We start from the raw sequence: 24,991 nt of genomic DNA, 5'->3' as shown, positions 1-24,991 counted from the left end.
AATCACAGTTCAGTTTTACTCCACTCCGGAGAACACAATAATTCAGACCCATGGAACATAGTAAAATCACAACAGCTACAAACTACTTTACTTGTAAGTTGTAGAATCTAGAGCACTGGTCCAACACAACAAGAACCAAAACATTACCACGCAGCCAGCAACATGTGCATGCGAACAACAACTCACAGAACAAAAGGCACATGCTTCCAAAACCAATACACACTCCGGCCCGGCCGGCCCGTGTCGCATATGCCAGCGATACATGCATAAAAGGAAGTACAGTGAGAAGGAAGTAACGCAGGTCACATGAAAGCGCGTAGCATTCCCACGTGTAAGCTAACACGCACCACAAATCACGTATCACAGACACAGGGCCTAGGGCACGACTGCAACTGTGCACTACGCACACATTCAAATACAGCTGTAGACACGCACTGCATAAATCTACAAGTACTCGTACAAACTGTGCAGGTCAGCGACACCTGCAGCATCTGCTGGAACAATGGCACAAGGGAGTACTAAGAGTAAGAAAACGTAACATTCCCTCCCTCATGAGCGAACGTGGGAAAACTGAGCGAATCTAATGCCTATACGCTATTGGGCAAAACCGTAACTTGATTCACGGCATTAACAACGGCGAGCATGCCAGTTAATGTCACTCATTGAGATCACTTAGCCGGACTTCGGCAGAGGCTGGGAGAGTCACCTTGACTGCCGACGGTTCCACATCTAGGGGCACCAAGCGGTGGACGCTGCGCTTGTACACCTTCCCTTTGACCTTCACGTCCACTACGCGCACCTTCCCGTCCTTTCCAGGATACGTAGCGACCACTCGACCAAGCGGCCACTGAGTCCTTGGGAACGATTCGTCCAGCATCATTAGGATTTTGCCGACTGTAACCGATGCACTATCACGGTGCCACTTCGTCTCCAAATTGGCTCGAGCAACAATCTCGCGGAGCCACCTCTTCCAAATGCGCTTCATCAGATCCTGAAGCAACTGCCAGCGACGATGCAGACCCCCCTCCGGGGTTGCTTCCAACGCTGTTGCAACTCTCGAATGCCCAACCAAGAAATGCAAAGGCGTTAGCGGCTCCAGGTCTTCACTTTCCTCCGAAAGCGTTGTCAATGGCCGCGAGTTGATGAGAGCCTCGGCCTGCACCAATACTGTCTGGAGCTCTTCTTCAGTTAAATCAGCCTTGTACAGCACAGTCTGGAGAACTTGCTTCATGGAGCGCACGATCCGTTCGAACACGCCGCCGAAATGAGGAGAACGAGGCGGATTGAATTTCCACTCAATCCCTTGGCCTGCATACTCCGATGTGAGGTCGGCATGGTCAAGCTGGGCGACTGCCTCCCTCAGCTCTCGCTCTGTCGCAACAAAATTGCTTCCATTATCAGTAAGCAACATCTCGGGTGTGCCGCGACGCTTGCAGAATCGCGTCAGGGCCATCTTGAAGCCAGTCGTGTCGAGAGAGGTAACCAGCTCCAAGTGACACGCTCGAGATTGCAGACACGTGAACACTGCCACATACCTCTTCTCTTGTGTACGTCCTCGACCTCTCTTCACTAGAAATGGTCCGGCGAAGTCCACAGCGGTGCGGGCGAATGCCAGAAGTGGTCCTTGCGTGCGGAGGTCTGGGAGAGGACCCATCCTGGGAGTGGCTGGTTTGCGCCACACCTTCTGACATCCCACGCAGTGGTGCCGATGTGACTTCACCATTTGCTTGCCTTTCACAAGCCAATAGTGATCGGCGAGATTGGACAGGATGTGATTCGTGCCAATGCTGTGTCGGCATCGCTCATCCTCTCTCCGAATGATCAGCTCTGTCACTCGGTGTCGAGGTGGGAGAATAATTGGCGATCGAAACTCAGATGCCAAGTGGTAAGCCGTACGCAGTCTCCCACTAACTCTTAATACGGGGTATCCACTCTGTTCGTCGATGCGCGGTTGCAACTTGAGAAGAGGGGCACCGCTTGGCAACTCCTTCCCTTTTCTCAGCGTGCTCGTCACTTCACCATAGCTCTCATCTTGCGCACGCATGATCCAATAGTGCTCCGCTCTTTCAAACTCAGCTGGTGAGAGCTCGGGCACGGCAACCTCCTTGCTGTTCTTGATTGCAATCTTCACACGGGCGTCGCTGAGCGTTAGCTGTGGCAGTCGGCTCTTGCGGCGATTGTGTATGGCACGCATGCACCAAGCCGTGACCCGCACAAGACGGCTCCACGAGGAATAGTTGTTTGGACTTAGCCGCAACGGTGGTGACATCATTGCCGTCATCGTGATTTCAGGAGTCTTGAGCATTTGTGGTAGCTCCTTCGGCACAGCTATCCTGCGATCTGGCCATTCGCTCTGTTGCTGTGCCAGAAACGTTGGTCCATGCCACCACCTGCTCTCCTCTGCCAGCTGTGTGACTGTCATCCCACGGGTGGGGAGATCCGCTGGATTTCTGACTCCGGGAACATGACGCCAGTTCCGTGCCATAGACTGCTGTTGGATCTCCGATATCCGGTTGCCGACTTCCAGCTTGAACTTTCGGCTGGGTGATCGAATCCAATATTGGACATTCATGGAATCGCTCCAGTAGTGGCTGTCGGCTGCTCTCACACCAAGAGCTTCGCTAATGTACGTCCCAAGACGCACACCCAGGACCGCTCCCTGCAGCTCTAGCATCGGAATGGATCGACGCTTGATCGGTGCTGGTCTTGCCTTGGCCATCACCAGGGTAACCTTCGCTGTACCATCTGGTCGCTCTGCTCGGACGTATGACGCAGCGGCGTAGGCCCGTTCTGATGCGTCGGTGAACGTGTGCACACTCAGACCCATCGACGTTGTGCTATCTTGAAAACAGCGATCAATGCGTAGCTGTGTTAGCTTAGGCATCTCAGCAAACCATTCTTGCCAAGCTACCGCCGTCTCTTCAGGCAGTGGGTCGTCCCAGCCGAGCCCCGCAAGACATAGTTCCTGGAACAACAACTTGCTCCTGATGGTGAATGGTGCTAGTTGCCCTCTGGGGTCAAACAGTGATGCCATGCGACTGAGGACGGTGCGCTTCGTGCACGCAGCGGATGTGGGTTCCTGATAGTGAAACGTGAAATAATCTTCGCTGACCATCCACGTTACGCCCAGTGCCTTTTGTGAGGGCTGTCCAGACGACTCTTGTGCCGTTATGGACTTAGACGTGGCCGGCGCGCGGTGCTCCGGTGGAATTGATTCCATCACTGCTTCACTGTTGCTCAACCACTTCCGGAGATGGAAGCCGCCTTTCTTCAGGAGGTCTTGTAGCTGAGACCGAAGACGCATTGCTTTCTGGTCGTCAGGCAAGGACTTCAACATGTCGTCGACGTAGAATGCCTTGCGAACTGTGTCACTGACTGCTGGGTCGTAGTTCGCTCCGAAACGCTCGGCCGTCTCCAGCAAAGCTCTGCCTGCTAGGTATGGCGATGCACGGATGCCAAACGCCAACCTGGTGAACTCATAGGCCTTGACTCTGTTAGCTGCTCCCGGCTAATAATGCCCCCTCACACCGGAACACAAGGGTATTATGATTGGATAATTAGAAGTATTCGATAAGAGTGTAAACAGAAGGAGAACAGGACAACGACAACTCAAGACTAGACTAGAACAGACAGAACCTGGAGCATGCGCTCTTCTATGTGAGTGGCTCATTGCCAATGGGAACGAGCGGGAAATACAAATGGTGAGTATTCAGGTCGTAGCATACATACACCTATTACACTGTGCCCCCCTAGCTAAAATTCACGTCCACGGGAATGAACGAAATACCTAGAAAACAAACAAAAGAAAACAAACCAAATAATAAACTCAGTCCAGGACATAGTCAGCTAGTCGAGCAGGTGCAGTGCGGACACGGCCAGAACGACGAGAAACAGGAGAAGAAGTACGGACCGGATCAGACGACGGTGGCTGTAGCGGCGGAACGCAGCGCGGCAAATCATCATCAGGCAGCGTAATCGGGTCAGGACGAGAAGCAGTAACGGCAGGCGGTTGACAGTCGGGAGGACGGGAAACGGCTTCAGGCGGACGAACAAACTTGCCACTGGCAGCATCATATCGGGTGAAACACTCAGACAGAGCAGGATCAGCATACGGAGCAAGAAGACTCTGAGGCTTGTAACAATCCGGCAACGGTCCAGCAGCAGAGGAACCAGGAGGACGAACAAAAACGGCCGGAGGAATAATCTCAGCAGCCGGAGGAACATCAACAGCAAGTGGCACTTCATCAGCAGCTGACAACGGAACATCACGGGCAATAGGCGGCGGACTCGGCGGAGGAGACGGCACATCGGTCACCACGCGGGACATAGCATCGGCATTCCTGTGTCGAGAACCAGGGCGGTGCACAACAGCAAACTCGAATTCGGCCAAAGCCTCAATCCATCGAGCTTTGCGACCACGGGGCTCCTTGGTTGCCCGCAACGCAGTTAACGCGGTATTGTCTGTCCTTGCAGTGAATTCGCGACCAAGCAGATAATGCCGGAAGTGGTTGGCGAAAAAGACAAGGGCCAGGGCTTCGCGGTCACTGGCGTCATAGTTACGCTCCGCTTTCGACATTATGCGCCCACCAAACGCAATGGGGCGTTCCACCTGGTCCTGTACCTGGCTCAGGACACCACCAATGGACACTTTCGAGGCATCTGTGTCCAGAAGGAAGGGACCGGCATCTGGTCCGAAGTCCGGGAATGCCATAACCGGAGCACTCGACAGCGCAGACTTCAGGGCGCGGAAGGAAGCGTCGCAAGCTTTCGACCAAACAAATTGCGCATTCTTGCCAGTGAGAGCCGTCAGCGGGGCTGACCGCTGCGCAAATCCACGGATGAATCGACGGTAATATCCCGCGAAACCAAGGAATGACCTGACCGCAGTGACAGACTTCGGCGTCTTCCACGCAAGTATCGCGGAAACCTTGTCCGGATCGGGGGAAATTCCGTCTGCCGACACGCGGTGCCCGAGGAACGCGACGTCCGACCGGAAAAAAGAACACTTTGCTAAGTTAAAACGCAGGCCTGCTGAACGCACACGCTCAAACACTCGCGACAAAATCAATACCTGGCCAGACAATGTTTCACTCGCATTTAAAACATCGTCAAAGAAGACACGACAAAATGGCTGAGCCGCAGCATTACACAGCCCACGAAGAACAGCTTCCATAACTCGCTGGAAGGTGGCAGGACCATTCCTGCACCCCATCGGCAGCACTGTAAACTCATACAGGCCCAATGGTGTTGTAAATGCGGTCTTCGCTAGGTCGTCAGGATCCATCGCAATCTGCCAATACCCAGACGCGAGATCGAGCGACGAAAACCACTTACAACCAGACAGCGAATCAAGCATGTCATCCACCCGTGGAATCGGATAGGCGTCCGGCTTTGTGACACCGTTTAACTTGCGATAGTCGACGCAAAGTCGTAAGGAACCGTTCTTCTTAGGAACCAACACGATCGGAGACGCCCACGGACTGATAGACTCTTGGATGATACCCTTCTCTAGTAACTCATCCAATAACGTCTGCAGAGCAACGCGACGGTGATACGGAATGCGCCGAGCTGCTTGTTTAATAGGAGTATGTGTGCTTGTATCAATTTTATGCGGAAACATATCACAATAGCCATAGTCGTCTTCATGCAATATAAATAGGTCGTGATTATCAATAAGGAGTGTGGTGAGCATGCTGTTGGTTTGGGATGAGAGGTTTTGTTGTGATTTAACGTATTCATGAATGGTAGCCTTGCGCTGTTCTGTGAGTTCAGGTGTGTGATCAGTGGTGACGGATGAAACGGCGGCGTCATCTTCATCATCATCATCCATAATGAGAGGAGACAGTTCGGCAATATTGGTGTTTTTATGTATAATAATATTATGCTCAGCATGATTCTCAATTGTCATGACAATGTGTGCGTGATCGGGACCCACTGTTACAAGTGCAGGTGTCACCGACAACGTAGGAAACTTATCCACAAACGACTCTAGTGGATCAGCAACACAATCCAGAGTTTCCGAACAAGCATCCACATAGACACATGGTACGAGCACAACATGGCCAGCAGGCACAGACAGCTCATCGTCAAGAGCAACACGAGAAGAATACGACGAAACAGGTACATCGTCGGAGCATGCATCAGAATGAGGAGTAATGGAAGTTTCCGGAGGAGGAAGGAGGAAACTGTAGTTATCACCAACCCTCACCGCGCCCAGCTCACGCCGCCACGGCGTGCGACCTGAGCTGGGCGCCCTGCCCAGTATGGAACTGTCCTCAAGCCAGTCACGTTTTTGGCAGCCCAGTGAGCTGTCTACCGGATCGCAGCGTTTAGAAGCGCCAAATGCGGCAGGGCCAGTCTCAGGCTGGTCGCGTAGGCGGCAGGCCGGCGGGCGACCGGCAAGGCTGCATTCGCATTTGGATCACCGAAGTGATACAGGTGCTTCGACGGCACTCCGTGGCGCATCAAGGAGGCATCTGGGGCCCAGGCAGCCCGCCCGTAAGCGCACCACCGTATCAGGTATGCGCAGGTGGAGCAGCAGAGCAAGATGTGTGCCGGACACTCACCATCATCCGGTCGACTGCATGGTTGTGCGACTTTACACAGCCGTCACTCATTACTTGCTATTGCTTGCAGAAGGCCAGAATTTTTTTGCTCTCGTTTGCTCTAAAGCTAGTTGGTTTACGTGGTTTATACCCGTACCTGAGCATGGATCCTACTCAGCAGCGGATCGCTGGTATTCCTCGTTTGAGACCGCGGCGACGGCAGCGTCGGCCCTGACCAACAAGCCTCGGGCGATGAGCATGCCGGCCGAAAATGCAGGCATGGACACTGTCGTGTATGACCAGTTTAGTTGAGTTCCTTGGAGGCGCTATGATGCCGGCCGGCGCATGTGTTGGCGCACGGGAGACGATTAGGACAATACGGCGTGCGGAATACGTCGAGCTGGCCACAATGCTTCCTTCCTGTCCTGCCCACACGCAGCCAGCAACCAAACGTGTTAGAATCGATCAATCCGATGGCAATCACTGAGTGGAATTGTCATTGGCGGCTCCTCTTCTGGCAAGAGAAAAACTGAATCTCTAATCTACTGGGTCGAGGCCTGGCAGACTTTCAGAACCATCGCGCCTTGCAACACGAGCTTACGCCCTCTGGGGCCCTAAGTAGTCCGACAAGAAATTCATACTGCACGGCGACAAAAAGGCAGTTGGAGCAGTGTGAAATCCGGGACTTGCCGAAATCCAACCGTAACGGAACTAGCCCACTTCAGCCCCCGCATGGTAGCAGAACACAAGGCTTTATCTCGCTGACTACCCATATTACGGTCACGGACAACTCCGCTGCGGACGCTCTTTCACGCGGACGATTAGTCCATTTCCTCTCATCGGCTCCCTAATCCAGCTGCTGGACTCGGCTTAGTCCCGAACTCATGCTATGCGGGAGCAACTAATCATGGCAGCAAACCGGCTGAACTTCTTCTCAACCAATGCGTGCCTCCTTTTTCATTCGCTGTGTAGTCTATATCTCTCAGCACACGTGGGTAAGCACGCAAGCACACACACACCCTCGCACACGCATACATACATACATACATACATACATACATACATACATACATACACACACACACACACATACTCTCTCTCTCTCTCTCTTTAGCTCCTCTCCTCCATCCCTCACCCTGCTTCGCCTCTAAGTGCTGTCGCTCCCCTCTCCTTCCTACTCGTACTAGGCGGCATTACACCAAGTCTCAGCATGTGGGGTCTACTTTGCTGTTTTGGGGCTTTGTTTGGACATGGCAAGCTGTTATCTTTTTCCTTGCGGCTGTCGTCGCTGTTGCCATTGTTGTTTAGATACCACGGCGAGCCGGCAGTACGTGCCGGTGTTGGCGGGCTGGCGACCTTGTTTTACTTTCAGTAATTAACACTTTACCCGAGGTGCGACGGATTAATCCGTCACGACCGCGCAGGGCATATTGCAGACACGCGTATGTGTGTTACACACACACACTCACACATTATGCGCACCCGGCGGGCAGGGCGATTGGCCCATGCTGCTTATTCAGTTGTACTAGCGGAGGCAGGGGCGATTCCCCTACGTAATCGCCCATGCGGCGGAATACCCGGCGGCCTGATACGGCGGCGTTGCGAGCAAATGCAGGGGTGGTTCCCTTTTGAGCTCTGTTTGTGGCGGCGGCAGAGGCAGGGGCAGCGCCCCTAGCCCATGCGGCGGTTGACCCGGCGGCCCGACATGGCAGTTGGCCCCGGGGTCCGATATGGTAACTGACCCGGCGGTCTGATATGGCGGCTGACCCAGCGGTCTGATATGGCGGCGGCGGCTGACCCAGCGGTCTGATATGGTGGCTGACCCAGCGGTCTGATATGGCGGCTGACCCAGCGGTCTGATATGGCGGCTGACCCGGCGGTCTGATACGGCGGCTATGCGAGCAAATGCAGGGGCAGCGCCCCTTTGCGCGTGTTGTTTGCGGCGGCATTGGTCAAGGCAGGGGCAGCGCGCCTCGCCTGGGTGGCGTTATGCCCGGCGCTGCGGCTATGTTTGCAAAACGCAGGGGCCGCTCCCCTTTGAGCTTTGTATGTTTACAGCTATGTTTGCAAGATTCAGGGGCAGCTCCCCTTGGGGCCTGGTACAGTTATGTTTGCAAAAAGCAGGGGCAACTCCCCTCCGAGCCTTGTATGTAATCGTTTACAGCGATGCTTGCAGAAAGCAGGGGCAGCTCCCCTTAGTGCGTGGTATGTTTACAGCTATGTTTGCGAGGAAGAAAAAAAAAAAAAGGGCTTGGAGCTGGGTATGTTTACGGCCACGTTTGCAAAATGCAGGGGTAGCTCTCCTTGGAGCTTTAGCTAGTTGACAGCTACGCGACAAAATGCAGGGACAGCTCCCCTTGGAGCTTTGGATGTTTACAGCTATGTTTGCAAAATGCAGGGGCAGCTCCCCTTGGAGCTTTTAAAACTAGTTTACAGCTGTGCGGACAAAATGCAGGGGCAGCACTCCTTGAAACTTTGGATGTTTACCACTATGTTGGCTAAATGCAGGGGCAGTTCCCCTTGGGGCTTGGATGTTTACAGCCAGGTTTGCAAAATGCAGGGGTAGCTCCCCTCAGAGCGTTGTAGGTTTACAGCTAGGTTTGCCAAATGCAGGGGCAGCTCCCCTTGGAACTTTGGATGTTTACAGCTATATTTGCAAATACAGGGGCAGCTCCCCTTGGATCCTTCTAGTTCTACGTTTACAACTATGTTTGCAAAATGCAGGGGCAGCTCCCCTTTGAGCTTCGTAGGTTTACTGCTAGGTTTGCAAAACGCAGGGGTAGCTCCCCTTTGGAGCTTTGGATGTTTACAGCTATGCTTGCAAACTGCAGGGGCAGCTCCCCTGGGAGCTTTTGAAGTTGGATGTTTACAGGTGTGGTCGCAAAATGCAGGGGCAGCTCCCCTGGGAGCTTTGGATGTTTACAGCTATGTTTGCAAATGCAGGGTCAGCCCCCCTTGGAGCCTTGGATGCTTACAACTATGTGTGCAAAATGCAGGGACAGCTTCCCTTTGAGCTTTGTTGGTTTACAGCTAGGTTTGCAAAACGCAGGGGTAGCTCCCCTGAGCTTTGGATGTTTATAGCTATGCTTGCAAAATGCAGGGGCAGCTCCCCTTGGAGCCTTGGAAGTTTACAGCTATGTTTGCAAAATGCAGGGGCAGCTCCCCTGGGAGCATTGGATGTGTACAGCTATGTTTGCAAAATGCAGGGGCATTTCCCCTTGGAGCTTTGTATATTTACAGCTAGGCTTGCAAAATGCAGGGACAGCTCTCCCTCGGAGCGTGGTTTGTTTGCAGCTGAGATGGGGAGTGCAACCGAAGATCTCCTTTCGAGCTTGCTTGTTCGCATTTGCTTGTTAGCACCGTAGCTCGGGCACCCAGCAGGTCCTGACTGGCCCTTAGCGCATACTCCCGGCCACATTTATTGCCTGGTGCAGGATAGGGGCCTCACCCCATATTTTTTTTGGACGATCGGCGGGCGGGAAGCCGTCATCGACCTATTAAAGAGGCAAAATACAAGAATAACTGAGAAACTAATAATTGTATACAACGCGCCAACCCTTTGGCTCTGTTGTCGGCTCTGCGGGGGGCACCCAGGCATCCCCCTCGTGCGAACACCACCCGTGGAAGCGGAAAAGTTGTGACGGCGTATTCAGTAGTGCCCAGCACCAGCAGGACCTACCAATCAGGGGAAAGCCTAGCAGTCCTTCATGGCAATTCCCTTGGTAGACCCCCTCAAGCTGACACAGGATCTGGCCACCAGGAAGGGGCCTGGACGGCAGCTCTAGGTCACCGGAAGGTGGTCAGGGTTGACCCGCAAGAGATGCATGTGCGGTGGAGCCTTTGACTAAGCGGCCACCCCTTGGGGCCAGAGAAAGCGGTCTTGAGGGGCATTTGGTCCTTAGTTGGAGGCTTGCACCGCAAACTATGAATGTGAGACCGTCCGTGCCCGGCGAAGGTGTCCATAGTACCAGGCAGGTAGCTAGTCACACTTGTATCCAACACGACAGCCCTTCGGCTGTTGTCTGCCCGGCTTGGGGCGCCCAGGTATCCCCCCGTGCGAACACTACCCGCGGAAGTTGACAAGTCGTCAGCGAATTCAGTAGTGCCCAGCACCAGCAGGAGCTACCAACCAGGGGAAAGCCTAGCAGTCCTTCATGGCAATGCCCTTGGTAGACGCCCTCAAGCTGACACAGGATCTGGCGGCCAGGAAGGTGCCCGGACGGCAGCTCCAGGCCGCCGGAAGGTGGTCAGGGTTGACCCGCAAGAGATACATGTGCGGTTGAGCCTGTGGCTAACGACCACCCCTTTAAGCCAGAGAAAGCGGTCCTTAGTGGCAGGTGGTCCTTGGCTGCAGGCTTGCACCGCACAACCATTATGAATGTGAGACCGTCCGTGCCCGGCGAAGTGGTCGGTAGTACCAGACTGGTCGCTGGTCACGGTGGTCTTTAGCTACTGGTTTCACTGTATACCGAATCAGGCATGCCATCACAGGTCTACAGCGAACAGCACAGAGATCGACGGGACCAAGAATAGGGGATAGCGTGCGGCGAGGCCACCCCCATTATTTTTGGGAGGCACGGCTTCATGTTAGAGCAGTAAATTGCAGTTAGGGACTCAGCTGAGTCAAGCTGGACTCAGCGTGTCAAGTTTGGCATAATACAAGAAGCGCGCTATCCCCAAACAGTTGTGTGGTTATTGTGTGAGTGTATATGCAGGAGTCCGCGGTCACGTGAGGGGGGAGTGATAAATGGAAGTTTCCGGAGGAGGAAGGAGGAAACTGTAGTTATCACCAACCCTCACCGCGCCCAGCTCACGCCGCCACGGCGTGCGACCTGAGCTGGGCGCCCTGCCCAGTATGGAACTGTCCTCAAGCCAGTCACGTTTTTGGCAGCCCAGTGAGCTGTCTACCGGATCGCAGCGTTTAGAAGCGCCAAATGCGGCAGGGCCAGTCTCAGGCTGGTCGCGTAGGCGGCAGGCCGGCGGGCGACCGGCAAGGCTGCATTCGCATTTGGATCACCGAAGTGATACAGGTGCTTCGACGGCACTCCGTGGCGCATCAAGGAGGCATCTGGGGCCCAGGCAGCCCGCCCGTAAGCGCACCACCGTATCAGGTATGCGCAGGTGGAGCAGCAGAGCAAGATGTGTGCCGGACACTCACCATCATCCGGTCGACTGCATGGTTGTGCGACTTTACACAGCCGTCACTCATTACTTGCTATTGCTTGCAGAAGGCCAGAATTTTTTTTTTTTTTCGCTCTTTCTCTTCTTCCAGGCACGGCTTCATGTTAGAGCAGTAAATTGCAGTTAGGGACTCAGCTGAGTCAAGCTGGACTCAGCGTGTCAAGTTTGGCATAATACAAGAAGCGCGCTATCCCCAAACAGTTGTGTGGTTATTGTGTGAGTGTATATGCAGGAGTCCGCGGTCACGTGAGGGGGGAGTGATAATGAGTATTACATGAGGGGGAAGTATTACGCGGAACAATACGATCATAGGGCGTACGTGACGGAGGACACCCGGAACCAGAAACATGCAACGGAACAGACACATCGCCAAACATCACAACACCACGAGCAATATCTAATACACCACCATGCTGCAACAAAAAATCGGAACCAAGAATCATGTCACAGTGAATACCAGGAGACACAACAACCGTGTGCTGGAAAGACAGATTTCCTAGCGACATACACAGATCCATGGATCCAACGACAGGAAGTTGTGCGCCATTGACTGCACACAACCGCGGAGCAGACTCTAGAGGAGGTCGCTCTGTCAAATTAGGCAACAATTTAGAATGCACTAACGACACACTTGAACCAGAATCAACAAGAGCAACAACAGGAGACGAAGACGAAGACGAAAGACAAACATCAACGTGCACAATAATGGGTGAGATCGCACCACATACCTCCTCGAGGGGCTCCACTCGGACGACTGACGGCGGCCCCGTGTCACCAGTCCAACCTAGTTTTTTGCGTGCGGGCAAGATGCAATGAAGTGGCCCTCTTCACCACATCCATGGCACACTCCACGGACAGGCCTCGCAAAACTGTGGCCACGACCACGACTAGGCGCACCAGCACCAGCACCACGAGCAACAAAACGTACATGGTCTTGCTGGGGTCGGGTGGGGCGATACAGACTCACGCTCTCCATTTTCGCCTCCAAAGCAGAGAGACGCGAATCAAATCTCGACAAAAGCGAAGCCAACTGGTCTCGCTCAGATTCCGACTTCAGTGGACCGACTGCTGTGTAGGGGTCACGACCATGAGCAGTGCGACCGGGCTTCACTTCCGGAGCAGCAGCAAATACGGGCTGTGCATACTGGTGAGGTACGGTGCGGGCCTGCTCGCGAGCATAAATAGCACCTACCTCGATGGCCTTTTGGACCGCCGCATCCAAATCAGTGGGCCGAGGTGACGCCAACGCCAAGCGCAAATCCTTCGATGCCTGGCCATCAATAAAAAGTTGCAAAAGCATTGAATCAAGCAGTGCACCTTGTTGTCCTGGGTAGGCTCGACGAGCGAGCCGACGAAGTTCCGTGGCATACCCGTGCTGAGTTTCACTCGCCAGCTTCACTCGCTGGCGAAGACTGGCCTCGTGCATCAATGCTTGCTGGGGCGGCTCAAGACGGACATGCAGAGCCTCGACTGTGTCGGAAAAGTTCATGTCAGGCGTGTGAGTTAGAATTTCGGTGAACATCTCATGAGCGGTACCAACAAGGCGAGCAGGTAGTAGCCGTAGCTTTTGTTCGTCGTCGTACCCACTCAGCTCGCATGTGTGGACGAAATGCCTCATGTACGTGGTGAAATCTTGGCCTGGCTGATTTCCGAATGTCTCAGGAAGCAAAACTGGCTTCGGCAGTGGACGTGCATGTGGTGTGTCTGTGTCCGGCAAACGAAAACGATGGGACAACCCTTGTACCGGCGAACTCTCGCGCTCTTCAGCAATGCTCATGTCACAGCCAGCTTCAGCGAAGCTACGCTCTAGCTTTTCTTGTCTCTTGGATTTCGCTGAACGGCCCATTGTGAAAAAAAAATTGTTTTTGTATTTTTGAATTTTCGAAAAAAATTATCTGCAAAAATTTCCCGTGGACTCGATCGACGCCTCGATCAACTATCGATCTAATTCTAAATCTATTACGTAACCTATCGTGCGTAGCGACAAACAACTAAATTTGGCAGAGACAATAGACCAATCCCGAAAAGATTGTCTGGGTTCGTGAAAGGGGGCACGCGTGCAAGCCAGCACGTGTGAAGTGCATCGTTTTGTATTCAGTTTGTGTGTGTCAGCTCATGGCGGAGGAGAGAGAGACTTTTGCTCGCCGAGCTGAAGCTAAAGGATTTGATGGAGTCCTGCCAGCAGCTAGTCAAAGGACCTTCGGTACCTTAGGCAGACCCTGACGGAGTTTGGAGGCCAGATAGCTCTCGGTGAGGAGAGAAACATTCGCGTGGCGATCGACTCTCCGTAAAAAATGCAAGCTACATAGCGCCGACATACTGCAACAGCTACGATTTCAGCTAACTTCTCGATCTGCTGCTTCACAAAGTTCAACTATTTACAAGTCCTGACTGTTGTAGTCTGAAGCTGGAGTCTCATCGCCCACCTACAGGTAGCTTTTGGAGCTGATGGATTTCCCGACTTGGACTCCTTCCGCAAACTCTTGCAACATTACTACAGTGTATGCTGTGTTTCCGCACGCTCGTGTCGACATGTCACCTATACTGTACATGTACCGGATCGCGGAGGAGCTTGACGACCTCCGCTGACTCCAGGTTTCCGAAATACTGCCGTCGTCTTCGGTGATGTCGCTGGTGACATTCTCCCCTTGCAGGACGTGCACATAGTTGTCGTCCCAGGGGTAAAGACTATGGTGTCTTTCGAAATAGTTCTTCATCACGCTCGCGCGAATGATGTTTCTCATCATGAACTAGTTCCGACGGTGTGACACGGCGATGGCCTTTGGCGGGGCACTGGCTTGGCGAAAACGATATCTCAGTCTTGTGCAATATAACTTTGATCGGCTGCAGATGAGTACAGTCACTTCGTGGTTGGTCCTATAGGAGGGCAGCTGCCAGGAAAGAGGCAGGACTCATCGAAGACGAAGCGCTCGCAACAAACAATAGCACTCGAAATATCTCGTAAGATTTAGGGCCTATCGCTTTGAGCCACAGCGCTCACAGCCTTGCCTGCTTCATCAAAGTGAGCTCTACATGTTCGTTGACCTCTTCACACTACACAGAAGAGCGAAACAAGGATTATGTCTTAGCATTTCAACTCCAACAGCAGATCATTACCAGTGCGAGAGAGAAAACTACGAAGCGCTTTGCTTTCTGTCGCATCGTCTCTCTTGCATGCAACTAACGAGAAAACCGTGTACTTACCCTCGCATTCACACGCGAACTATCAAACACGTCCTGTGCGGCATGCTGATCAGGTAGTGCCATGTATGTGCTGTACAGTGTACTCTCAGTTGACATGCCCCCTTTCGAACCCAGACAATCTTTTCGGGATTGGTCTATTCCAAATAGGCAACTACTCTACGGACACAGTGTAGCTAGACTCTACTACCCAGCTAGCAGATATCCTAACAAGACACTAGACAGCAGCCAGTATGCACAAAACACGGACACAGAAAATGTTACGAAAATGTTTGGCCAGACAGGTTGGCGCCAATGCTTGACCTATGGACTGTAAACCATGGTAAACAATGCATGCAACAAGAAAACGACGAGCAGAAAGAAACACAATGCAGATAGGAAAATATTGACGAAGAGAGTGGATGAGGATATGGTTTCACTTGCGTGGGCCTTCGTGGTTCTTCATAGTCGGCGATCTCCGAAGGCGTACATACTCCGCCAGCGATGTAGTGGTGGACGTTTTCCGCTGCCACCAGTGTTAGCTGCTCCCGGCTAATAATGCCCCCTCACACCGGAACACAAGGGTATTATGATTGGATAATTAGAAGTATTCGATAAGAGTGTAAACAGAAGGAGAACAGGACAACGACAACTCAAGACTAGACTAGAACAGACAGAACCTGGAGCATGCGCTCTTCTATGTGAGTGGCTCATTGCCAATGGGAACGAGCGGGAAATACAAATGGTGAGTATTCAGGTCGTAGCATACATACACCTATTACAACTCCGTCCCCGGTCTTCCAAAGAAATCGGTGATATCTGCGATCCTCAGGCTGTAGTGATACCTGAAGGAACATCTCCGACACATCAGCAATCAGTGCCACAGGGTGCATGCAGAACCGGATCAGTACTGTGACGAGGTCATTTTGCAGTCGTGGCCCAGCGTACATGTGTTCATTGATGGACGTGCCGTTGAAGCGAGCTGCAGCATCAAACACAACACGGACCTTAGTTGTAGCCTTGTCTTCGCGGACTACTGCGAAGTGCGGCAGAAACCATTGCTCACGGCCACATTGCTGGACTTGATCAGATGTCAGCTCCTGAATGTACGCCTTCTGTAGGTACTCCTCCAGCACCTTTGCATAGCGAATCTGAACGGTTGGTCTTCTCTCTAGAGACCTCAGTAGCGAACGCAGCCGATCCTCGGCCTGCACTCGGTTGCTCGTGATCTGAGGACGCGCTCCATTCTGCCAGGGAATACCGACAACGAATCGACCATCTGCGTACCCTAGCTGCTGTCGAGTCATTTCCTCAGCATGGCGTTCGTCAGGTGACAAGTAGCTCTCAGCAGACGGTCGCATGCCGACCGCTTCCAAGTCCCAGAAGTTACGGACAAGCGAGTCGAGACCTGTCTGTGTTAGTTCCAGGGCATGATGGGTGTGCTGGACAGAGCTGTCTTGTATGGCTGAACCGAAACAGACTCATCCCAAGGGTGTGCGCCTTGCAATGGGCTCACCTGCCTTGCCAATCCGTTCTTCCTGTGCACTGTGCAGTGCTGCTGAATTTAGCCCGATTAGGATGTCGATGGCGCGTTGATTGCTTGCAGCAGGGAAATCAATGTCTGCTAGATGTGGCCACTGGTGACGCAGACGGCTCCAATCAGCAACGTGCACGTCGCTTGTGATCTTTGGCAGCACATATGCCTCAACTTCTGATATCTCCTGGCTGTCATATTGATGAAGGGACAGAGACACCACCTCTCGCTCGCCTGAGAGAACTTGACCGCCTAGCACACCAACATGCACTGGCTTGCGCTCTCCTCGCAGCCGTAGTCGGTGTGCAAGCCTCTCTGTGACAAAGCTGCATGTTGATCCAGAGTCAAGAAGGACGTTGGCTGTGGCAGTCACTGTTCCATTAGCGACCTTCACCGGTATCGTCATGAATGAGGTCAAGCCGGCCTCGTCGTCATTGGCTGGCTGGGATTCGCTGTTCACATGGTGGCTAGCCTCTTTTCGCGTTGGTGGTGATGGTGTAAAACTGCCTTGTCGTTCACGGTGCAGTAAATGATGATGCTTGCCTTGACACTCTCGGCACACCGCTGCCATGCAGTCTCGTGCCCAGTGCCCATCTCCCAGGCAGTTGACGCATAGCCGTAGGTTCCGGATCGTGTCATTTCTCTTTTGCACGGGCAGACTCTTGAATTCGCCACAATCTGCAATATGGTGTGCACCCTCGCACTTACCACAGGCATGGCTGTTGTCTGCATGCTGTCTTTGCTCTGAGGCAGCTTGCTCTTTTCTGGAGTTGCTGCGGCTGCTAGAAGCGACCAAGTTACGTTTCGGCCCAGGCTGTGACGAGTCGCTTGAGCGTGGAGTCCCAGGACTGGAGATAAACGTGCGCTCCCTGACTCCATATTGCCTGCTGGGCAACGGCCGATTACTCTTGTTTTGGTGCTCCTTGGGCTGCAGTGATACTGGTGGGCGGTCTCCCAGGCCAATTCGTTCCTCAACACGCATCTGCTTCTGGACGTGTGTTATTAGGAATTGCGAGAATGCCTGTATGTCACAGCTGGAATCATCATAACGATCGAAGTAGCGTGCCAGGAGCCGTCGAGGAATCTTCCGGGTTAGTGCCAGGTATAACTCTCTGCCTGGCTGCACCTGGACTGCTTCCATGTTAAGCAGGGTATTGCGGAGCCGAATGGCGAACTTTTTCAGCTGGCTGACGTCACGCTCATTGGTCAAGACTGGCCACTCCATGAGCTCTCTTTCCTGGTTGTTCAGCTCTCGGTCTTGGCCACCGTACCAGCGTTCCAACTCGGCCATGATTGCTTTATATGCGCCAGGTCCATCCAAGACATCAGCAATCAGCTCCTCTGCAGAACCATCAGCAAGGGCCTCCCTCAGATGCGCAAGCTTGTGGTTCTCCGACATCGCGTAACTGTCGTCAATCAGCCGAAGGAAACGCTGCCGCCACTTCAGGTAGCTTTGCACCTTCCCATCAAACTTGGGCAGCTCTAACGCCTTCAGGTGACTGGTAACAGCATAAGGCGAGTTCCATGGCATGAATCCAGGCGATGCCATCTGGTGTCCAGGCAGTGCCAGCTGAGGTCCAGGCAACAGTGTTTGCTTCGCTGGTTGGAACGGCACTGCTCCAGGGTTGAGTGAGAGTGTCTCCGTCATGGCACTGCACAGTGAAGCTGCTTGCTCGGCTTTGTCCTTGTTCTTCTGTCGTTTTTCCGATTTTTTCTTCTTCTGAGTCATCAGTCTTCTCGGTGCAGCGGGGCTTGGCTGGGCCTGTCCACTTGCTTCCAGCAGCATTGGACGCACGGCGCTACCAAGCACATGGACTTGCTGCAGCTGCTGCTGCCGTGGCGGCTGTGACGGCGGCTGCTGCTGCTGCTGTGACGGCGGCTGCTGCTGCTGCATATGTACTGGCTGGGTAGTGCAGGCAGCTCCGCCTCTGGACGCAACTCCTGCGTTGGCCAGAGCACGTGTACCAACACGCCTGGAAGCAGGCCCATAGTGACTAACAGTACTACTATCAGTGTGGCTGTTATCACTTTCAACACTACTGGCGTTAGTTGTAGTTCCAGTAGTTGTAGAGTCACCAGCAGTGTCACTACTTGAGGCGCTACTGGATGACACATAGTGGTCTGACTCTTCAGACACACCGTCAACGACGTCCGGGACATTCTGCGATAGCTGAGCAGCTGCTGTTCCTGCTACCAGTGTATTCACATTTTCAACACTGGTGCGCGCGAGTGGTAACGGAGGATCAGTCGTAAACCTACTACCGGTAACTGCACTGTCCGACTCCGCTCGTGGTGGCATACAAGATCGCAGAGTCGCACTTGCGCCGTCACGACTTCGTTGGAAGACCACGTCCCCGTCCGAAGCGATTTCTCTACGAGGCGACGGACTAGCTCCTGCCGCCGACTCGTGCGCAGATTCTTCTTCGGAACGAGCTTGCTCCAAGGCTTGCCGTTTCTGCAGGACAGCTAACTTACTCTGCAGAACTTGTTCCTGCAGTGCAGCAATCTCCTCTGCCACTCGCACTTCGGCCTCTGCCCTTTTTCTGGCCACTCGAGCTCTCTCCAATTCTACGAGTTCAGTGCTCCCAGGACTGGCACGAGTACTCGAGCGCTCACTTCCAGAAAATCCATATCGCTTGGGTTCCTTTCCTTTCGTCGATCTGTGGCTGATACACCGCTCCTCACTCATGGCGACGACTCTCAGCAACCACGGAAAGGCAAAAGGATCCCGTCGGAGGTGCCAGTTTATGTTACTTTTCCTCAGCGCCCAGGTCAACACACTTTCGTCAACACCGGGTTTCCGCACACAATCGAATCACAGTTCAGTTTTACTCCACTCCGGAGAACACAATAATTCAGACCCATGGAACATAGTAAAATCACAACAGCTACAAACTACTTTACTTGTAAGTTGTAGAATCTAGAGCACTGGTCCAACACAACAAGAACCAAAACATTACCACGCAGCCAGCAACATGTGCATGCGAACAACAACTCACAGAACAAAAGGCACATGCTTCCAAAACCAATACACACTCCGGCCCGGCCGGCCCGTGTCGCATATGCCAGCGATACATGCATAAAAGGAAGTACAGTGAGAAGGAAGTAACGCAGGTCACATGAAAGCGCGTAGCATTCCCACGTGTAAGCTAACACGCACCACAAATCACGTATCACAGACACAGGGCCTAGGGCACGACTGCAACTGTGCACTACGCACACATTCAAATACAGCTGTAGACACGCACTGCATAAATCTACAAGTACTCGTACAAACTGTGCAGGTCAGCGACACCTGCAGCATCTGCTGGAACAATGGCACAAGGGAGTACTAAGAGTAAGAAAACGTAACACCCTGCTCCGAGTTCACTCACCTCACCAAGCGTGGCCTTGCCAAAGAATTGCTTGGGTGTTTTCACTGACACCTTCAAAATGCAGTTGGATAGCTGAGAGAGGCACAGGCATATCCACAATGACAGAAAAGACATAGTGAGAGAACCGTATCGTGTTTACAAGTATGTATCACATCAGTGAGCATTATCTTCTCTGCACAATTCATATGCAGTCCTGGATGCCAACACGCTTCTTCCGCGCACAAGCCAGAACATTGTGTTGCGGATTTCGTCTCGTATTGATTTACGCATGTTGTTGTATTTGGTTCTTGTCTTGTGGAGTCCAGTGTCTGATGTCATATATGGTCTAAGTGTACGCGCGAGTATGGTGTGATTGATGTGTGATGTTTATGGTATGTGGGCCCGGCTAGCTCAGTCGGTAGAGCATGAGACTCTTAATCTCAGGGTCGTGGGTTCGAGCCCCACGTTGGGCGCCAATGTGTGTTGTTTTCCTGTGTGATGGCATTCCCCAAACTGTCTCTTCTAGTCGCGTGCATGTGTGATATGAGCATGCGCGATTTTGTAGTCGAGAGTCCTTTTGTCGGTCTTCTTGTTCGTCCCTTTGAGTGTTGTCTCCATTTCCGTCTTGTCAATACAAATAATGTAAAACAAACAAGTCTTGTCCTTTGTGTCCTGCGTCCCGGGGAACGGAATGGCTGTGATTCCGTTACAACGTGGTGCCGAAACCCGGGACGCAGAGGATGAGTTCGTTTGTAGTGAGTCTGTTCGTCGTCGTCGTCAACAACAAAGTAAAACTATAAAGTATGCGTGGGAATGGAGGAGGTCAAGAGAGGAGCTGGTGGGAGCGCAAGACGGTGGAAGAGGAGGCAGAGCAGGTGGTTGGACCGGCAGAAGCTGGGGATTGGAGCATGGGACGGCAGGTACCGCATGGAGCGTGTGGCCGTGGCTCGCCAGAGGCCAGTGGATGAGTCTGGCATCACCGACTGTGTGTCGTCCTTTGTTGTTCGTCTTGTTGTTGTCTTGCTCGCTGTGTTGTCTGATCGTGTTTCTCTCGCTGTTCAGTTCGTTGCTGTGTTGTTGAGTTTGGTTGTCGGTATGTTGCTCTTCTCGTCGTTTTGTTCTGCATTAATTTGCGTTGTAGATTTATTTTGCGCTGCTGCGCGCATGTTGTTATTTGTTGGAGCTTTAGCTCTCGTGTTTCGATTGGCCTTGTGTGCCTGAGTTTAGAGCGTCGGCTCTTGTGTTTTTTGGTTTGGCCCTGTGGTGCGGCTTGGTTGAGAGCATCGGCTCTTGTGTCTTGGTTTGGCCCTGTGTCGTGGCCCAGTTTTGTTGTGCTACAATGTAAGCTGTTGGTTGGTTTTGGTTGTTCTGTTTTGCTGTGGTTCCTTTTGCTGTTGTGCATGTGGAACGTGGTGTCGGTTTATTATTTTGTGGAATGTCATCAAGGGGGCAGGTGTTGTAAAATGATGTGTTGTTTTCCTGTGTGATGGCATTCCCCAAACTGTCTCTTCTAGTCGCGTGCATGTGTGATATGAGCATGCGCGATTTTGTAGTCGAGAGTCCTTTTGTCAGTCTTCTTGTTCGTCCCTTTGAGTGTTGTCTCCATTTCCGTCTTGTGAATATAAATAATGTAAAACAAACAAGTCGTGTCCTTTGTGTCCTGCGTCCCGGGGAACGGAATGGCTGTGATTCCGTTACAACGCCCGCCACATCGTGTCGTGTCCTTTGTGTCCTGCGTCCCGGGGAACGGAATGGCTGTGATTCCGTTACAACGCCCGCCACACAACAACGCAAGCTCTTGGTTATATCTTCAGTACTTATATTCTATCAACAAATTGTGTCAAGACGCATGCATCACAGGCCATGGATAATCAGCTATGCTACTGTCAACAAAGAATGGTGAATACCTCCTGTGCATTCAGAATGCACTGAACTGGTTGCAACCATATCATTTTTTGGACATACGAGTCGTAGCACTGGTAATTGGATTAGTCAGACATTGGTGGGTGAGACCATTTTCTCCTGTTGAGTAGGGGATTTCCCCCCGCCGATGAGTATCAGACACTTATAACCTAGCGTAGGCAGTAAACCCCACCCCGGTACTACATGCCGAGCACAGACACTCACACTGGCTACAGTGTACTTACCTCACAGTTGATTCTGAAGAACAGCTCCTCGTGCCAGGCTGTCTTGCCTGCACGCAAACATTGCTTTGTGGAGGATGAACTGGCGTCCAGCAGAAACAACAAGCACAAAATCAGGAGCATGGTAAATCAGAAGTCGGCAAGGCAGGCCTTCAATGCAAACTAACACAAAGCCACACAGCAACGAGCTGTACTCTCAAAATCCAATCAAAATGTTTTTTGTGACTGGCTTCATTCTCCAGACATGCCCTGGCTTTTGGTCGTTGGTCATACATTGAGTACATGTTAGACATGGGTTCAGGTATTCACAAGGTTCAACAATAGTTTCGTATGTATTTTTGCAAGCATTGTTCAAAGCTGCCTAAGCCTTTTAAAACATATCTACGTTTTTCCCCCGGATATCATCAACCAGTAGAGAACCGTAGAAAGACCTACTGTTAGAGCATCGCTGGCCTCAAGCGAAGGTCCCTGGTTCGAGTCCTGGTGGAGCAGTCAGATTATTCTCCAGGCGTTTCCCTTTTCCATTCCCTCAGCTAGTGAATACCTATCGTTCTAGTGACGGCTCTCTTACTTCTGCCCATTCAAGTTAACCGAGACGGAAGGTGAAGTGCCAACACCGGGCTTTAGCACGGGAAGTCGCTCAGCTTCAACCACCATCACGGTCAAGTCACTGCTAACCAGCTTCAGCTTGAGCTGTAGCAAAAAAAGGTCATAACAATTATTGACTAGTGAATCTGAAGGGAGGGTGACCAATGTTTTATAATACTCCTCCCTCCAATGAACCACGCGTGCACTAAGCTCAATTCAGGGAAACACAGAATATCCGATATAACGTTTGGACACGTCCTTTGTTTTTCTCCCGCTGGTAGAGTACAATGTGTAGTGGACGCATCCTTTCTTTTCTCCTTCTGGTATCGTGCGATGTGCAGTGCCTTTGAAGTTTCGAACCAGCATATTATCAGGCATATTATAAGGTGTTGAGGCCTTGAATCAGCATGTGTACACCGGCGGCCTAAGTAAAAGCCTACTAAAAGGCAAGTCTCAGGGGCGTAGCAGCCGCTCCGGACGGTCCGGCTTTGGCCGGACCACTTTTTCGCCCGACCACGACCACCATAGTAAAACAATGCCCAAAGTGCCCAGAATGCAGGATTTTGCACCCTAATTTCAAAAAAAATCCAGGGGGGACATCCCCCCAGACCCCCTCTGGCCAGACCACCGCCAACGGCGGTGCTACGCGCCTGAGTCTGAAACAGCAACGGGAGAGGAAAGTCATATTGACTTGTCACTTACCTTGATCCTGCCATTTGGGTACGGCAACGTGTCTCCACCACTTGTGGCCTATCAGCACACATCGCATAGTGAACCAGAAGTAATGATGTAGCCGAGTTTGCAAAGACAACTCATTCAGAGCATGCTCACAGTTGCCAGATTTCTGGAAAATGCCAAGCCTAGCCGACCCCACCTCTCCAAGTTGATATCAGAAAAAGCTTTAGGAAACCATTCTCAGTGCACCTGCATGTGAAACACTCGCCGGTTGGAGCAGGATGGTGATGCAGGGTTCAATGTACTTGTTCCCAGCAGCAGCAATGTTACCTAAGCCGGATGCCGGCTGGACACTAGCTGCTATAGGCGCCCTCACCTGAAAAAGTCCATCTGGAAACCCCACCGCCCTGGGATCAATAAGCATGCGCTGGGCAAGTGCATCGGCGCTCACCGAGCCTAGCAACACACGAGTACACAGGTACACAGGTACACAAGACACATGCATATCTATAGCACAGCACACACTCGTGATACTACGGCACCAAGCTGCAAGCCTTAATCAACTACTGACGAGATCATTAAAAAGGCACACACTCTAAACCCCCCCCCCCCCTCCCCACACACCATGTACATACGCACACACATAAACCAGACGTGGAAAAGTCATCATCACCCCTTGGCTCAACAGTCGCTTCAACCCTACATTGACATGAATATGAACTGCTTAGCTCCCCATGCGTCACAGCTTGGCACTGCGTCCGTATTCATGTTACGACTTGTTGATAACTCTAAGCTACCAGCAGTGCAGGTGAGTGCAGTAAATACTGTACTAACAAAACTCACTAGCAGATTGGCAATCCACCCATACCGTCCTTTCTTCTTCATGCCCACTGCCGAGAAGTAAAAAACAATAGGAATATGTAACTGTTTGCATGTAGTAACAAAGTATTTATGTGCCTCAGACACACAAACACACAAACACACACATTTCACACATGTACAGGGATGCAGACACACACACATGCACACACGCACACACAAAAGCTCACACACGCACACACGCACACACACACACACACACACACACACACACACACACACACACACACACACAGGCGCGCACACACATTCTCGCTCCACATATACTGGCACACACAGAGACATAGATGATAAAGTCTAAAGGCTGAAATCCCTTTCACCGCAATCATGTTACCTTTGTGCCTGGCCACAAGCTCCCAATCCGCTGTGGGTCGCAGCACGATTGGAAAAATCCACCCTCTTCCAAGCACATACCTACTTGAAGTATGCATATCAAAATACTACACAGCCATTTCTTTCTTCTTTTTTCTTCTTTCCGAATACATTGACTTGCTTGCAACCCAAACACACGCACACACACACACACTGATGGATACTGCTCCTTACCGTACATATCTACGCACAGTGACTGAAATGCGCCCACGGCAAGATTGCTGCACCTTCTCCAACACACTCCTGTGTATGCTGCCAATCAGGAGCTCATCACACCACTCTAGCACTTCATCATCTGCCAGAAAATTATGCATTGGCAAGATAGCACAGCACAACCAAGAACATGTCGAGGAATCACCATGCAGCACTTTCTCGTCCCTATCCTCATCTACTGGACTCGGGGAGGAGAGACTCAAAACATCCAGGCCTATACCCACTCACTAGACAAGATAAAACAAAACCGTTACAGTATGAAGTTAGTATTGTGCAATTCCTTAGTACTTTCGTTGGGAACAGCCTTGCTGTCTACAGCATTGGGTA

General features: G+C 52.1%; 1 protein-coding gene and 1 non-coding gene across 3 annotated transcripts in view; one reads left to right on the top strand and one right to left on the bottom strand.

The window, feature by feature from the left end:
• LOC135814855 (uncharacterized) overlaps positions 1 to 24,991 on the bottom strand; it is a 44,922-nt gene that overhangs the window by 14,993 nt on the left and 4,938 nt on the right. For both annotated transcript variants that reach the window (XM_065328045.1, XM_065328046.1), the window contains exons 6-12: positions 24,626 to 24,746; positions 24,044 to 24,090; positions 23,577 to 23,656; positions 23,228 to 23,275; positions 22,509 to 22,630; positions 21,941 to 22,019; positions 19,815 to 19,886 (exon numbers count right to left, since the gene is read on the bottom strand). In XM_065328045.1, the coding sequence (XP_065184117.1) occupies positions 19,815 to 19,886; positions 21,941 to 22,019; positions 22,509 to 22,630; positions 23,228 to 23,275; positions 23,577 to 23,656; positions 24,044 to 24,090; positions 24,626 to 24,746 (569 nt within the window). The remainder of the gene's footprint in view (positions 1 to 19,814; positions 19,887 to 21,940; positions 22,020 to 22,508; positions 22,631 to 23,227; positions 23,276 to 23,576; positions 23,657 to 24,043; positions 24,091 to 24,625; positions 24,747 to 24,991) is intronic.
• Trnak-cuu (transfer RNA lysine (anticodon CUU)) lies at positions 20,194 to 20,266 on the top strand. The gene has a single exon. It is a non-coding gene; the product is annotated as a tRNA-Lys (tRNA).

Source organism: Sycon ciliatum, chromosome 4 (assembly GCF_964019385.1).
Source record: "Sycon ciliatum chromosome 4, ocSycCili1.1, whole genome shotgun sequence".
Lineage (NCBI taxonomy): Eukaryota > Metazoa > Porifera > Calcarea > Leucosolenida > Sycettidae > Sycon > Sycon ciliatum.
The sequence above is the reverse complement of the archived record's forward strand: the minus strand, read 5'-3'. Positions and strand labels throughout refer to the sequence as shown.